Genomic DNA, 14,314 nt, shown 5'->3' with positions numbered 1-14,314 from the left:
TGATGCCTTTGAACTCCATTGTGCCTAATAGAATTCTAGGCCTACTCTGTGATCGGTTGATTCCTATGTTGACTAATCGAACCTGCCTTCTTCTTTTTCTCATCATAGTGTTTTAGAAAATGGAAGGTCACTTTTTCGTTGGATTGCCTTTTTATCTTTGGGTTCATCTCTTTCACTTGGCAGGTCGAAAAAATTCCAGTCATTTATTGAGAGCTGCTTGGTAAAGAATCACAGCCAGCGACCAGCAACAGAACAATTGATGAAGCATCCATTTATACGAGACCAACCTAATGAACGACAGGTTCGCATTCAACTCAAGGACCATATTGACAGAACAAAGAAGAAACGAGGAGAGAAAGGTTAGAAGCACATTTGTAGTTTAGCAAAGGAAACAAAAGATGGAGTGAGTCATGGGCTCTTGATATATTTGGAGGTGGCCGTGGGGCTTTCAAATGGGCCTGCATTATTCTCTAGTGTGAAGGGCTGCCTCTGAGCTCGCAGCCTGTAGGCATCAATGGAGTGAGACTGTGAAATGGAATCTTCATGAAAGGATACAACTGTAAGGAATATCACCTTCTCCAGGCCCTGACAAAGAGTCATGTTGAGTAATACTATGAAGTGGTTTAATATGACAAGTGATTTGCTTAGTTCAAATGAATATTCATGTTTTGAAGACAAAAAATCGACAGAAGACAAAAAAAAAAAAACACTTAGTTGACATTTTTCTAGACTGGCAGGCTTCAACATTTAAGTTTTTGAGCTCTGAGGCCCATTTGGAATTTATTACAGAAGTCAGATGAATTTTCTAATAGTCACAGAGTTGCCAGACTTGATATACAGAACCCTGCACTTTGAGGTAGAAGATCATTTCATGCACCTGTTTATTTTGTAGATTCAAAACCCTTATCTCTGGTGGCTGTAGCTGTTGTACCACACACTGCCTTCTCAGTGCATTAGTGGACAAGAGTTCAAACTTGGAGTCCTGGGACTGTGTCCTGGTTATGGGAGTAGAGACTCAGATTTCCTTACCTAGCATCCTGACCAAGGAGAAAAACTCAGGTGGTCTGGGGCCGGTTTTGTGCCTCGGTGGGTGGGAGGTAAGGAAGATTGAGGTAGGGGGAGGAAAGGGAAAGATCCAGAGGACAGACAGGGTGAGTCTTCCCTGGGTGGAGGCTGGAGGAGCCACGGGGCAGGGGGGAGGAGGGATGACAGTGAAGAGACATTACAGGGCTGGCGAGGTGAGCATGTGGGGAGTGGGGAGTAAAGGGGAAGCCAGACACCTAGGGTGAGAGGCACACGGCCCTGTGCTTTTCCTCGCTTCTGTCCTGGACACCGTTCCTTTCTGTTCTTTCCAAGCCAGATGGAGCATTGGAGGGTGGGGGGCCTCACAGGACGGAGGGTGCTCTGCTTTCATTTGGCTTCCCCTTCTTTGCCTCTGCAGTTACTGTCTGTAATATGGCGAGGTATGAGGAGGTGTGTGGGGTGGGTGGTGAGCGGTGCAGGAGTCAAAACCACGCAGAGGTAAGAGCGGTAGAGGGCTGAGGCAAGAGGAGAAGCCCTGAGTGAAGGTTCAAGGGAAGAGTTTCTTCCCGGCTGCCAGGGAAATGTGCAATCAAGTTCGTCTCAGGAGTACGAGGTTATAAAGCTAAGCTAAAAAGGAGACCCATCACCTGAAATTGATAAAATATGATATTCAACTATCCTGCAATTGTTTTTATTTTTTTTTAAAGATTTTATTTATTCATGATAGTCACAGAGAGAGAGAGAGAGAGAGAGAGGCAGAGACACAGGCAGAGGGAAAAGCAGGCTCCATGCAGGGAGCCTGACATGGGATTCGATTCCAGGTCTCCAGGATCGCACCCGGGGCCAAAGGCAGGCGCCAAACCGCTGCACCACCCAGGGATCCCTGTTTTTAAAAAACATACACGGTTAAATGTTTGGGGACCACACTATTTTTTGAAAAGATTTTATTTATTTATTCATGAGAAACACAGAGAGAGAGGCAGAGACACAGGCAGAGGGAGAAGCAGGGTCCCTGTGGGGAGCCGGACATGGGACTCCATCCCAGGACCCCGGGATCATTCCGTGAGCCGAAGGCAGATGCTCAACCTCTGAGCCACCCAGGCGCTCCCCAGACTATTTTTATTTCCAGTGGTAAATAGGAGATGAAGCTTCATTGCCTATTTTGATCGAACATAAAATTCTTACAGCACTGGAAAATAAATAAATAAAAATCCTGCACAAAAGAAAACAAAAAATAAAAAAGGAGGCCCATCTCCAGTTATTAGTGGGTGGGAAGGGATGAGGTGTCGGTCAGGAGGAGCTGGGAAGGGAACTGGAGAAATCAGGAGGAACCAGGCATGAGAGAAACAGGTAAGTCAAGATCAAAATGTCCCAGGACTGGGCCACCTGGGGGGCTCCGTCAACTGAGTGTCTGACTCTTGATTTCAGTTTAGGTCATGATCTCAGGGTCATGAGATCAAGCCCAGTGTCGGGCTCCACACTGAATGCTGAGCACAGGGTCTGCTTGAGATTCTCTCTCTCCCTCCCTCTGCCCCTCCCCAACCCCCTAAAATAATTCCAGGACTGATTTTTCATCAAACATGCAACTATTAAAGGCTGACTTCTTTAAAAGGGAAACTTATTTTCCTGCAGGCCTATTGTTTCTAGATTCAAATTCTGAGTGGAGATTCTAGCTCTAATCCCTGAAGGGTTAGATGACCTTCACGCCAGTTTTCTTATCTTTAAAATAAGAGAGAGGATATAATAGTGACCACTATCGCCTGGCATTGTTGCAGATTAAATGAGATAATGCATTAAGATGTTTAATACAATGTCTGGAGTATAAACATACTCAATAAATATTAGCTACTCTTACATAAACAGTTCTTTATGGACCTATAAGTTTTCAGAACAAGTCAGAGTTACCTTCCGGGAACTCGTAACCTCTTTCTTTGCCTTTGACCTGTGAGTAGAGTGGGTAAAGCTTGTGCCTTGGGTTGTTTTCACTTCTTGGGGGCTCAGATGCTGGAAGGTGACTCAGAACTCCCCATTCTATGACAATGGGTTATTTTTAACGGGTTCCTTCTCTGCAGAGTAGGTGAGTATGATTCTTGGTAGGAGATGCCCTTAGGAGTTACCCAGTAATGTAAGGAACCTAATTCTGTGTAGGTTTAGAGCCATCAGAAACCTTTTCTGTCTGTTCCCCAGAAAGAGAATCCATCAAGTGAGGTCTCATTCCATTTGCTCGGTTTCACCAAATGACTTAATTTACTTCCTCTAAAAATTTCACACTCTCTTAGTAGCTCAAAGACCAGCTTTTGCTATTACCGAACAATTATTTTTTAAGGATTTCATTTATTTATTTCAGAGAGAGAGCATACAAGTAGTGGGGGGGGAGGGCAGAGGGAGAAGCAGACTCCCCACTGAGCAGGGAGACTGAGGCAGGCTGGATCGCTGGACCATGACATCATGCCCTAAGCCAAAACTGGAATTTAAACAACTGAACCACCCAGGTGTCCCACAATTAAACAATTTTAATGAAAATTCATTATGATTTTTTAACCTGATGTTGTTTTTTCCTTACGTTTGTTGACATATGCTAATTTATGCCAGTAACATAAAAGCAATAAGACCAGATTCTGGTGAAGTATTACAATTGAAGGGCCTGACAAATGAAGGTTTTACCTTAGTAGAAATATTTGGATCAATTGTGTGCTGCTTTCCCTTGCTAGAATTTCCTTTGCTAGATAAAATCTCTGCAGCTTCCTTCAAGCTCCCTGTTGACCCATTTCAGGAAAGTTTGGAGTAGTGAACTTTCAGTGTGGGATATTGAAACACCTTATGAAGGTCCTTTACATTTCCGGTGCGATAATACTCAAAAAAATAAGTTGTCTGAAAACCACATACGTGTCTAAATATTTGAAGCTAACTTGTGATTTTAAAAAATACACTTGAAGTCATGGTGCTTTTGGCTCCTTTTCATTATTCCTTTACTGGCTGAAGAGTCTGGAAGGCAGTGTTTAGTTCTTATCAGATGTGCTGCTTCCTGGTGGTAACACAGCCAAATTGCAGTGTTAATTCCTTTTTCGGAATTAAACCGAAACCTCCCAAGTTGTAATTACTAACCCACAGCTATGAAAGGATAATAGTAATGTGACACTCTCCCTCCTTAAAATTAAAAGCTCCTCCAAAATTCACCATTGCCCACAGAGAAGTCCTCAGGAAAAAGAAAAAAAAAAAAATATATATATATGTAAGGATCAAGACGTCCTAGCACATGTTCTGGGCTTACTTATTCCATCTGTTTTTGTCACAGCCACACATCTAGCCACTCACAACTCCTTGTGAACATGTCCTGCATGCCCTGTAATACTAGCAGGCTTCCTCACGTGGTTATGTTGCTTAGAATGCCCTTTGGCCACCACTTTTAGCTGCCGTCTGCCTAGAACAGGGTCACCGACATTGCAAGGCCCAGCTCATCTCCTCAAGAGACTTTCCTGTCTCCTTCCCCTATTATGACCAATGGACTTTGCGCCTATCTCTGATATCTCATTGCTCTTTTTATGCCCTTTTATTTAGCATATATATGTTAGAAAGAACACTAGTTTTAAAGTTGGACAAGTTCTGGATCAAATTCTAAATCCAAATCCCAGATTGATTGACCTTTTATTAATAAGCCATTGGTTCTATCACTTAACCTCCTGTCATAGTGTCTGCGCTTGAAACGTGGGCAGTATGTTAAAGGATTGTTAAGCAAAACAAATGAGAGAACCTAGGTAAAGTATCTAGAAGGGTGACCAGCATGGGAGACACTCAATATGGATTAATTTCTTAATAATCATGGCGGATCTGATTACCTACTTGTCCACCTTGCCCATTAGATTCTGATCCGCTCCAAAGCAAAGACCCAGTCTTATTCATTACTACATGTTAACCTGCTTTAACGTATGACTGAATTAAATGGCTGTCCCCAGTGGGTCATTTAACTCCGTATTTCTGATAGCACGTTGTCAGATTTCCTTCTGGTGTTTATCAAGATATCTAAAGACAAATCTGTGGGCACATGTAAGTCCTAATAAAACTCCTGCTTGAGAAATGATTAATAGGACAATGTGTTAATAGTGGGCCAATAAAAGGTTGGTTCACGTGGTCCTCTAATGGGAATTAACACAAACCGAGAAGTTATTTTTCAGTTCCTGATCTTGACTTTCATATGAACAGCAGGCATCAGGGACAGATATCTGGAATCAGCTGGGACAGTCTTGGATGTTAAGTCCACGTACTTGAATCCAGGTGGTGGGAACTGTTAGATCACAAGTCAGAAGGCCTGGAGCCTGTCCCAGGCTTATATATATATATATATATATATATATATATATATATATATATATATATATATAAGAAGAAGAGGGTGGGATTGACTGAACTGTAGCGTCCTTTTGTGCACTAACATTCTGTGAGTCTCTCTTTAGATGAGACCGAGTATGAGTACAGCGGAAGTGAGGAAGAAGAGGAGGAGAATGACTCAGGAGAGCCCAGGTAGGAGAGCAAAAGCCGAGTCTTATTTTCACGTTCTGAATTGGGCGACTGTGAAACTTGCTTCCTTTTGATTTATAGGTTCATTTTTAAGAATCCAGCAAGGTGGTCTTATTTAATTTATTGCCCATGAACCTACTCATTAATTTGGGAAAATGTCCCCAGGCAGACTCTTACAGAAACGTGGAAATCAGCGTATTCTTTATCTTGTCCCCTAAGATTTATGGTCTCTATTCTAAGACTTTGTTTCCTCACATATGTAACGTGTAGAATGGGTAGGAGGCAATTATCTGAGTAATCCAAGACTCAAAGTGCCTAAAACTGTGACTTTCAGGAGACCTCTAAGTGGTATCTTTGGACTTGACACATTCAGTTCGTTTCTTCATACCTTTGAGAAGCCCATTTCAGCAGCCACCGTCCTTGTCACCTGTCTTGGTATTTTCACCACAAGCTAATCCAAGAGGAAATGATTCCCAGGAAACCAAATCACACTCTGGAGGGGAACCCTAGATAGAAAATTACATGCTTATTCCAGTTGTCACATGTTGGACCCCAGGATCAATGTTGCTTTATCATTATCATCCATGCATTTTGAATTTCACTTGACATTGATTGCAACTTTCTTCCAGTGTGCGTATGAATAATTAAGGTTAGGGTGCTCACATTTCAAGGATTTGTCTTCCGTGAGAGAATTCAGCAGGTGGCAGTTCAGCGAATTGAGGGTACGGGCACATGCACCATGGTCAGAAAACATTTATTGGGGAAAATGCACAAGCAGAAGGCTCAGTGGGGTATATAGGTCTCCGTCCTCTAGCCATCCAAGGAGGGACTCCTGTGGTCCCATACTGCTCAGGAAAGGGGCCAGCTCGGCCACTGCTGCTAGAACAAGCCAGTGGCTTCTTTCTTTTGAGTTAACTCAGCTCTACCCAGCTGGATTATTCCTAAACTGATGGAAGAGGGAGGGACTTAGAGGGCCATCCAGTTTTTGTCTTCACCTACTAAAGGAATTTTCAAAGTCAAAGATTGAAGAATTTTTCCTTCCATCCAATACTCTACACATTGGCTACCCCCAGTTTAGCTGATAAAGATGACGTTTGTCAAATAGTGACATGGAAAATGAACATTCTTGTAAAGGCGAAGAACCGAATGCCCTGCTTTTCAGAGAAGTTGCCTACTATTTTTATGTTTCCCAAACTCACCCAGATGTCACGTCAGGACTACTGACCATTCTCTATAGAACTGAAAAGCCCTGTTTTAACTCGTACTCGCTAACCCGTGTGTTAGGAGTCCCGTAGCGGGCTGACCTAGCCGTGCCTCAGCACTTCAATGTGTCATCATATCACATTGAGGATTCTGTTCCAAGGCCTGTTTTATGGACACATGTAATCAATCTTCATGAAATCCTGAAAAGAACAAAGAGACAGTGGTTATCTCATTTTAGAAATGAGGTAAGAGCTCAGAGGTGGCACCCAGGCCACACACCAAGTCAATGACTGAGCCACTACTACGGCTCAGCTCACCTGACAAAGATTCAACCTCAGTTTGTATTCATGGAGCATCCTCGTGTGCATGGTGAGGCCGGATTCCCCCGTCCTGCCGCCTTTGCCCAGGGCTGGTGGCCTGTGTACGTACGCACTGTCGCTCGGGGTTTGGTTTAGCGTTCTGCACAAAAGCTGTAAGTTTTAAAGGAGGTTTGTTACTGGAATGCAGGCACTGTCTGTAGGGCATTGTGAACGAAGCCCTTTTCATGTCATTTTTGGGCATAGATGGCAGTCACACAGCACAGCAGTTCACTGTCCAACACAGCATGATCCCCTCATCAGCTGCCACCAAACCTGCTCCCCTTCACCATTCACCACCCCAGTTTGCGTCACCACCACTGTCCGGGTGCCAGGATGAAACCTGCGAGTCATGGCTCACTCTCCACACCAGATCCATCAACAGGCTTCAGGTGGCCTTGCTTGACCTCCTGCCCCCTGCAGACAGTCATCCATGCAGCAGCCCAACAAATCCCATCACGTCCCTCTCCTGACGATAACCTCTCCGCGCACAGCTTCCATGCTACGTGCCTTACCAGCTCCTGTCTCCTTCACTCTGCTCTGGGAAGTCCTCAAAGAGGTCCCACCTGTCCCCACCACTGGCCTCCCCATTTCTTCCTTCTGGAAACGTTCTTTCCCTACCTCTTCATGGGACTGACTCTCCATCTTTTGAGTCTTAGCTCAGCTGGCACCTTTTTAGAGGGGTCTCCTCCGATCACCCCCTCTGAAGCAGAGCCCTTCGCCCCCGTCCCAGCCCCCCACCACTGTACTCTTAAACTGTTACATCTTTTGTCTTCTCTGGAGCCTGTTCATATGGGAAATTATGCTATTTGTAGTCACTTGTCTAATTATTTGTCTCTCTTCCCCACAAGGAGGTAACTAGAGGGAGAATTTGTTTAGCTACTGCCCATGTCCACGAGAGCCTATTACCGTGCCTGCTGCATACAAATGGCTCACCAGTTATTTAACGGGTTTCAGGTGGAAGCTGCCAGAAAGATTAAAAGAGCTAGGTTTGCATGAACAAATAGGAGCCCTGCCTACCCCGCCTACCCCATTAGGCTGCCACACCCAACCAAAGAGCCCAACTTTGAGTTGTTCACCTGCAGTTAGATGTGAATAGGGTGGCCCTAGACCACTGGGGAAGTAGGTGCTATTCCTTTATGGTGTTTTCTGTCCTCTTTTTCTTTCTGTCTCACACACACACACGCATACAGACACACACGCACATCTATGCACAATTACCATTTTACAGATGAGAAGACTGAGGCCCATGGTGCTTAACTGGAATCTAGAAATCAGGGAGCCGGGTTGAAGTCCTAGCTACACCATGTGTTCCAGAGCCAAACCATTCCCTGCTCTCTAAGCATGGGGCAGAGAGACAGCTCTGGCTCTCAGACGCCGGCCGGCGTGGGTTCGTGCTCCACTCTGGGGTTGGCCTGGACTCAGAGGTCCACCCTCCTAGCTTATTGTGTCTTCCCATGAGCAGCCTGCCTTGGCCTCCTAAGGTTTGGTGCAAGGAGTCCCCGGGGTGAGGATGCACCCCTACTAGAGCAGGTTCCCTTACTGCTCCGCATGGTTCATTTTTTCATTCGCCAACTCTGTTCGTGCCTTTCCTGAGCATGAGAACCTGCAGCTCCGGCCCGGGGGCTCACTCCCTCGCCTTCAGAAGCAGATCTGTGCGGGTCACAGGGTGAGGGAGCCTGTGCACAGTGCTGGAGGCAGGTGGTGACCCCGAGAAGGGCCGGTGACCGCAGGTGCATGCCCTAGTCACCCGGCCAAGGCAGCGAGCCCCGATCCGGGGTTCCGGGGACTCGGGGACTCCGGGTTGGTCACCAGCGACACTCGTGGAGGGGGCGGCCCGGCCGGCGCAGAATCCCCAAGTGTGTCCCCCGCCCGCAGCTCCATTCTGAACCTGCCCGGGGAGTCCACGCTGCGCCGCGACTTCCTGCGGCTGCAACTGGCCAACAAGGAGCGCTCGGAGGCGCTGCGGCGGCAGCAGCTGGAGCAGCAGCAGCGCGAGAACGAGGAGCACAAGCGGCAGCTGCTGGCCGAGCGCCAGAAGCGCATCGAGGAGCAGAAGGAGCAGCGGCGGCGGCTGGAGGAGGTGAGGTCCGCGGGGTCCCACCCTGGGCCCCCGGGATGCCGGGTCCCACCCTGGGCGCCGCCGTGACCCCGGGGCACACACGGTCACCTGCAGAGGGGTGAGGCCAGCCTGCTCTGACAAGCCGAGGACTCCCCTTCCTGGGGGCGGTGACACGTGTGACCTGGCGGTCGCCCGGCCTTGCTGTGCTGGCCTCAGGGCAGGTGAAGGCTGGCCCCCCCCCCGGGCAGCCCCCCCGACCCCCAGACCTAACATCGGCCCCCTCCTGGGCTCCTGCCTCCTTCCCGAGTCCCACCCGCACTTGTCACCCTCGTGTCTCCTGTGGACCGTAAGGCCGAGCCCGAGGATGGGAGGTGGGGCCGTGTCCCCTGGGCGTCACCAGCCCCCGGAGGCCGCCGTCGGGTGAGCGTGAACTAATGCGGTGACCGGAGGTGACAGCTGGTGACCGAGTGTCCCGTGTGGACACACGGGGCCTGCCGAGCCGTCCCGCGGTTTCCCGGGTCCCTGTGCACGCCGTCGGCATCCCGGCGGGTCCCCAGCCCCGGGGCCACCCTCGCCTTCCCCAGCGGCATCGCTGGCACCTGTGTGGGAAACCGCACCCCGCCCCGCCGGCCTTCCCCGTGTGTTTAGTTTAAAACCCCTTTCCTCTGTCCGATAAATCAAAGCTTCTAGAGGATTCGGAGGCTGAGAGCCTGGGCTGGCGGGAAAGTGGGCCGGGAGATGAAGGTAAGCAGCCGCCGGGCAGTGGGGTGACAGCTGCCCCAGCCGCCCCCTGCTTCGGAGCGGTGGCCGGTGGCCAGGCGGGAGGTGCCGCGCCTTGGCCCCAGTGTTCCTGGCTCAGATCAGCGAGGGCCTCAAAAAAAAAAGAAAATTAAAAAGCTAAAAAGTAATCAAAGAAATCCGTGAGGGCCTCAGTTCCGGCTCGCAGGAAAACCCCATCGACCTCACACGTCCGCATACGCAGGCCGGCGACAGCAACGTCCCAGGTGCGACCAGGCGGCGACTTCTGTGTGCCGGCTCCAGGTGAGGTCCTCGGCTCCGTCCCGGATCTCAGCGGCTGTCGTTCCGTCTTTGCGAGTGTCCCTTGCCCCTCGGGCGGAGATGCACACAAACCCCGTGTAACACGGAGGAGACCGAAGTGCAGGGAGGGCAGGTCGTCGGTCCCGAGTCACAGGGCCCGCGAGTGTGCAGGGCTCACACCCAGGTGTGTCCGATCTCAACGTCCACACGAGCCCAGGACGGGAAGTGTAGATAAGTCACCGAAGCCTTGAACTGTGAGCCTCAGACCTGGACCCTGCAGGCTTCTGCGGGCAGCAGTGGGCACGCGAAGCACCTTCGGATGTAAGTGTGCAAGTCCGCGTATGGTCAGTGCGAAGAATGTGCGGCGCACGAGACGTTCACCGTCCCCCTCTCCTGTGCTAAGAATCAGGCTGTAGACGGAGCCTCCGTAGCGCGGGGGCAGAGGGCTTCGAGGGGTCGGCAGCGCCTTCTTTTTTCTTTCTTTTTTTTTTTTTAATTTTAACATGAGAACTTTTGGCCCTTGAGCCTAGATCCTCAGTTGATGCAAAGACTTTCAAAGGATGCGTGGTATTATTTTGTTTTGTTTCGATCTCTATTTTCTTTCCTTCTTACCTGGCATGACTTATTTGAGCTTCCTATTTTTTTTTTCATGAGTTGCTAAAATCACATTTTCTAACACTTCCCAAAGCATTTGCCCTTTGACAGTTACTCTGTTCCACACTTTACCTGAATCGTCTCGCTGAATCGTCGCAGTAACCCACAGTCTCAGAATAATGCAGCTGAGTCTGAGAGGTTAATAACTTGCCACAGGTCACACAGCTTGGGCAATTCGAGCCCAGGGGATAGGATTCCAGAGCCCGGGTGCTGTCACTGCCTCTCGGCTGATAAGCCAGTCATGTTTGCCCAAATTCTGTACCCGGCCTCCGCTTCTGTAGTCTTTTTTCTTTGAGAACTCGAGTTTTGAGCTAGGGCAAGGAGCTGCACCCAGCAGGTGCTCTTTTTTGCGATGGGTTCTGGTTCTCATGCTCCCCGTCAGAGCTAACAGCCGAGGCCTCCTCGTGTCCCTTCTTTTGTGGCACTTCCTGGAGCCTCTGTCTTGGAGGCAAGTCAGAGTTCAGACCCAGCGGGGCACATGCACCCACGAGGACAGACCCGCTAAGTCCTCACTTGCACCAAAGGCAACAGTGGCCCCAAGGACACTTTGCTTTATGCACCACAGTGTGTGAGCCCTGGCTTCTCCGGGAACACTTGTAACCGCGGGGCATTAAGAGACTATGGTGGCTTTATCCATTAATCCTTTATCTTGCTCCTATTGCTCAACAGGAAGACGAAGAGATATTCGATACTCAAATGGTTGTAAATTCTGAACCCATACATAACAATTGTCTCTGCCACCGGGGACTCCTCTCCTGCATGATGACCTTGTGGTTCCAGAGTAGGAGCTTGGACTACGCTGGCACATGGAGGCACTTAAAGCCCACAGTTAGACTCGCGAATTTAGCTTCAGTGTGGGTCAGGTGGGCTTTTGCAGGCGTCCTGGGAAAAATCACTCCCATTCTCAAATGCCCATCAGATGCCCCTTTGGTGACACAGGGCTAGGTAAGCTGTAGCCTTTGTCTTCCCCAGCGGTCTCAGATGTCACCTCCTACCAGAGCTGTGGTTTCTAAGGAAGCCCTGCACGTCCTTTGCTATTTATGGATAACCATGTGGATTTGGGTAGTTCTAAATCTGCATATACTTAAAAGGACTTTGTACACTGGATGTAGTCATTTATCAGCTTCATGAAAAGGACATGGCTTTGGACCAATGAAATGTCGGGTACAAGGCTTTCAGCTTTTGACCAGTGATAAAGTACAATTTATAACTAAGTTCCAGGAAATTGATTAAACGTAGCTAAGGTGAAATGAGTCCCTCAATAGTGAGAAAAGTACAAAGAAGGCCTCTTTTATTGTTATTTAGTTCAATAAAACTTCCTACCGCTTGGCCTAGGAAAGTCCCTCGTGTTTATTCTCCATCACGGATGGAGGATCCCAGAATCAGGGGCAGGATGCAGGAGAGGAGTCCAAGAATCCGTAAGGCACTTACCCTGGTCATCTTTTCAGACAGACGAACCTTGGCCAAAAGATTTGTGGTGATGCTTAACTGTGCTCAAGAGTTTTGGAATGATTTCAGGGATTTATCTTTTTTTTTTTCTCAACTCGCTAAGAGCATTCTCTATGCCTTCATTTGGAGGAGAATATCTTTAAGTCACAGGAATAATCGCCTTGACCCCAGGGGCACCAAACTGCTCAATGGTGGTAAGTTTTATTCTTATTCTTCATTGTGTTAAGTCTTCCAAGACACCTGCATCTCACTTAGTGCCTTCAAGACCATCAGAACACCGCTCGTTATAGAAACAGCCAATTCTAGCTAAGAGATATTATACGGTTTTGGTTCTATTGCCTGAAAATAAAATTTCTTTTAAAGATTTTATTTATTTATTCATGAGAGACACAGAGAGAGAGGCAGAGACAGAGGCAGAGGGAGACGCGGGCTCCCTGCTGTGAGCCTGATGTAGGACTCGATCCCGGGATCACGACCTGAGCTGAAGGCAGACCCTCAACCGCTAAGCCACCCAGGTGCCCCGAAATTTTTTGTAAAGAAATACCATCAGCACCTTATTGGCCAGACATAGCGGAGCCCGGATATAAAAAATGAGAGCCTGGTCGTCTCACTGTGTGTGAATTTCCTAGAGCCTCTAACTTCTTATTGCGAGCTTCTTATTTCAAGGACATTGGGTTCAACTGTTTTTCTAAGAAGGGTACAGTAGAATTAAAAACTTTTTCCTAGTCCCATACGCAGCCATTCAACGAATTTTGTGAATTCATCCCTCTGCTATGCTGGACGCCAGGAACAGTCTGCCCGGGTGCTCACCAGATCTGTGGGGGAAACAGGCATTGGGCAAATAGCCACCCAAATAGCCATTCGTTATCATGGCCAGGGTGCCGCGGTAGGGAGGAATGGGGGGCTAAGGAACGGGGGTGCGGGGAGGGGGAAGCAGCCCAGCCTGGCCGGGAGGACGACTGGGGGAGGGGCCCGCGGAGATGGTAGGCGGGGAGGCCAAGTCCCAGTCCTGTAGGACTTCACAGGCCAAGTTCAAGATTCTTACATTTAATCCCGAGAATAGTGGGAAACCATTGCTGTGTGTTAATCGATCGGATCTGCATTTTTCAAAGGAAACTTTGGCTGCTGCAAGGTCGAGTGGAAGAAGCAAGGGTGGGTGAGGGGGCCGAGTCAGTGTAGGCCAGGGAGGGTGACGCTCTTGTGGGTGGGGGGCAGTGGGGTGTGAGAGAAGGGGACACATCTGGAAGGGATGCAGACTGGGCGGGAGACGGCTGACTAGATGTCACAGAGGGAAGAGAGAAAGCGGTCGCAGGACGTCCCCGGTGCGGACCGGAGCAGTGGAGGACCAGGGGTGGGAGCAGAAGGAGCAGATCCGTCTGGAACGCGGTGAATTTAAGGTGCCTCTGAGGTGGCCAGTGGTGAAGCCAAGGGTGCAGGTGGATTATATGGAGAGAGCCAGGCAAGGGAGGTCGGGGGGGGCGAAACGAGGGGAATTGCTGGCCTCGGGCCCTGGGAGTGGGCCCCGACACGAGGGGAGAGCGTGGGCCTGAACCCTGAGACCGCAGGGCCGGAGAGGGGAGGCCAGCAGAGAAGGCTGCTGAGGGCCCGGAGGAGAACTGGCGCGAAGGCAGAGAAGCTCGAGCGGCCAGCACAGCAGAGCTAAGGCCCAGCCTCGCAGCCCGCCAGAGGTCGAGGGAGATGACCGCGTCGCGGGTTTCAGGGGCAAAGACGTTATGTGAAAAGGTCGTTTTGACATCGTCAGTCGGACTCTCTAAAAGTGCGTTCATTTCCTGTTTGGGAGGAAGGGAAGCAATCTGCTCAGCCGGTGAGATGTGAATTTGGGGTGCGAAGACGTGGCTTAGGTCTGAGGGCTGCCGTGCACCCCCTGCCCGCCCTGGCTGCTCTCCGAGTCTCCCCAGCCCCGCTCCCTGGGCTCTGCAGAGAGCCCCCCGCCCCCGCCACCCCGTGCAGTTTGTTCCCACCCCCTAAGGGACACTGGGGAGGAACCGGGAGG

At 49.4% G+C, this 14,314-nt stretch overlaps 1 protein-coding gene across 8 annotated transcripts in view; it reads left to right on the top strand.

The window, feature by feature from the left end:
* Positions 1–14,314, top strand: part of TNIK (TRAF2 and NCK interacting kinase) — a 376,466-nt gene that overhangs the window by 281,532 nt on the left and 80,620 nt on the right. For all 8 annotated transcript variants that reach the window (XM_038583888.1, XM_038583893.1, XM_038583891.1 and 5 more), the window contains 3 exons: positions 184–359; positions 5,475–5,541; positions 8,976–9,180. In XM_038583888.1, coding sequence (XP_038439816.1) covers positions 184–359; positions 5,475–5,541; positions 8,976–9,180 — 448 coding nt within the window. The remainder of the gene's footprint in view (positions 1–183; positions 360–5,474; positions 5,542–8,975; positions 9,181–14,314) is intronic.

The sequence above is a fragment of the Canis lupus genome, chromosome 34 (genome assembly GCF_011100685.1).
Source record: "Canis lupus familiaris isolate Mischka breed German Shepherd chromosome 34, alternate assembly UU_Cfam_GSD_1.0, whole genome shotgun sequence".
In the NCBI taxonomy this organism is placed as follows: domain Eukaryota; kingdom Metazoa; phylum Chordata; class Mammalia; order Carnivora; family Canidae; genus Canis; species Canis lupus.
This window is presented reverse-complemented; position numbering and strand designations above follow the sequence as displayed.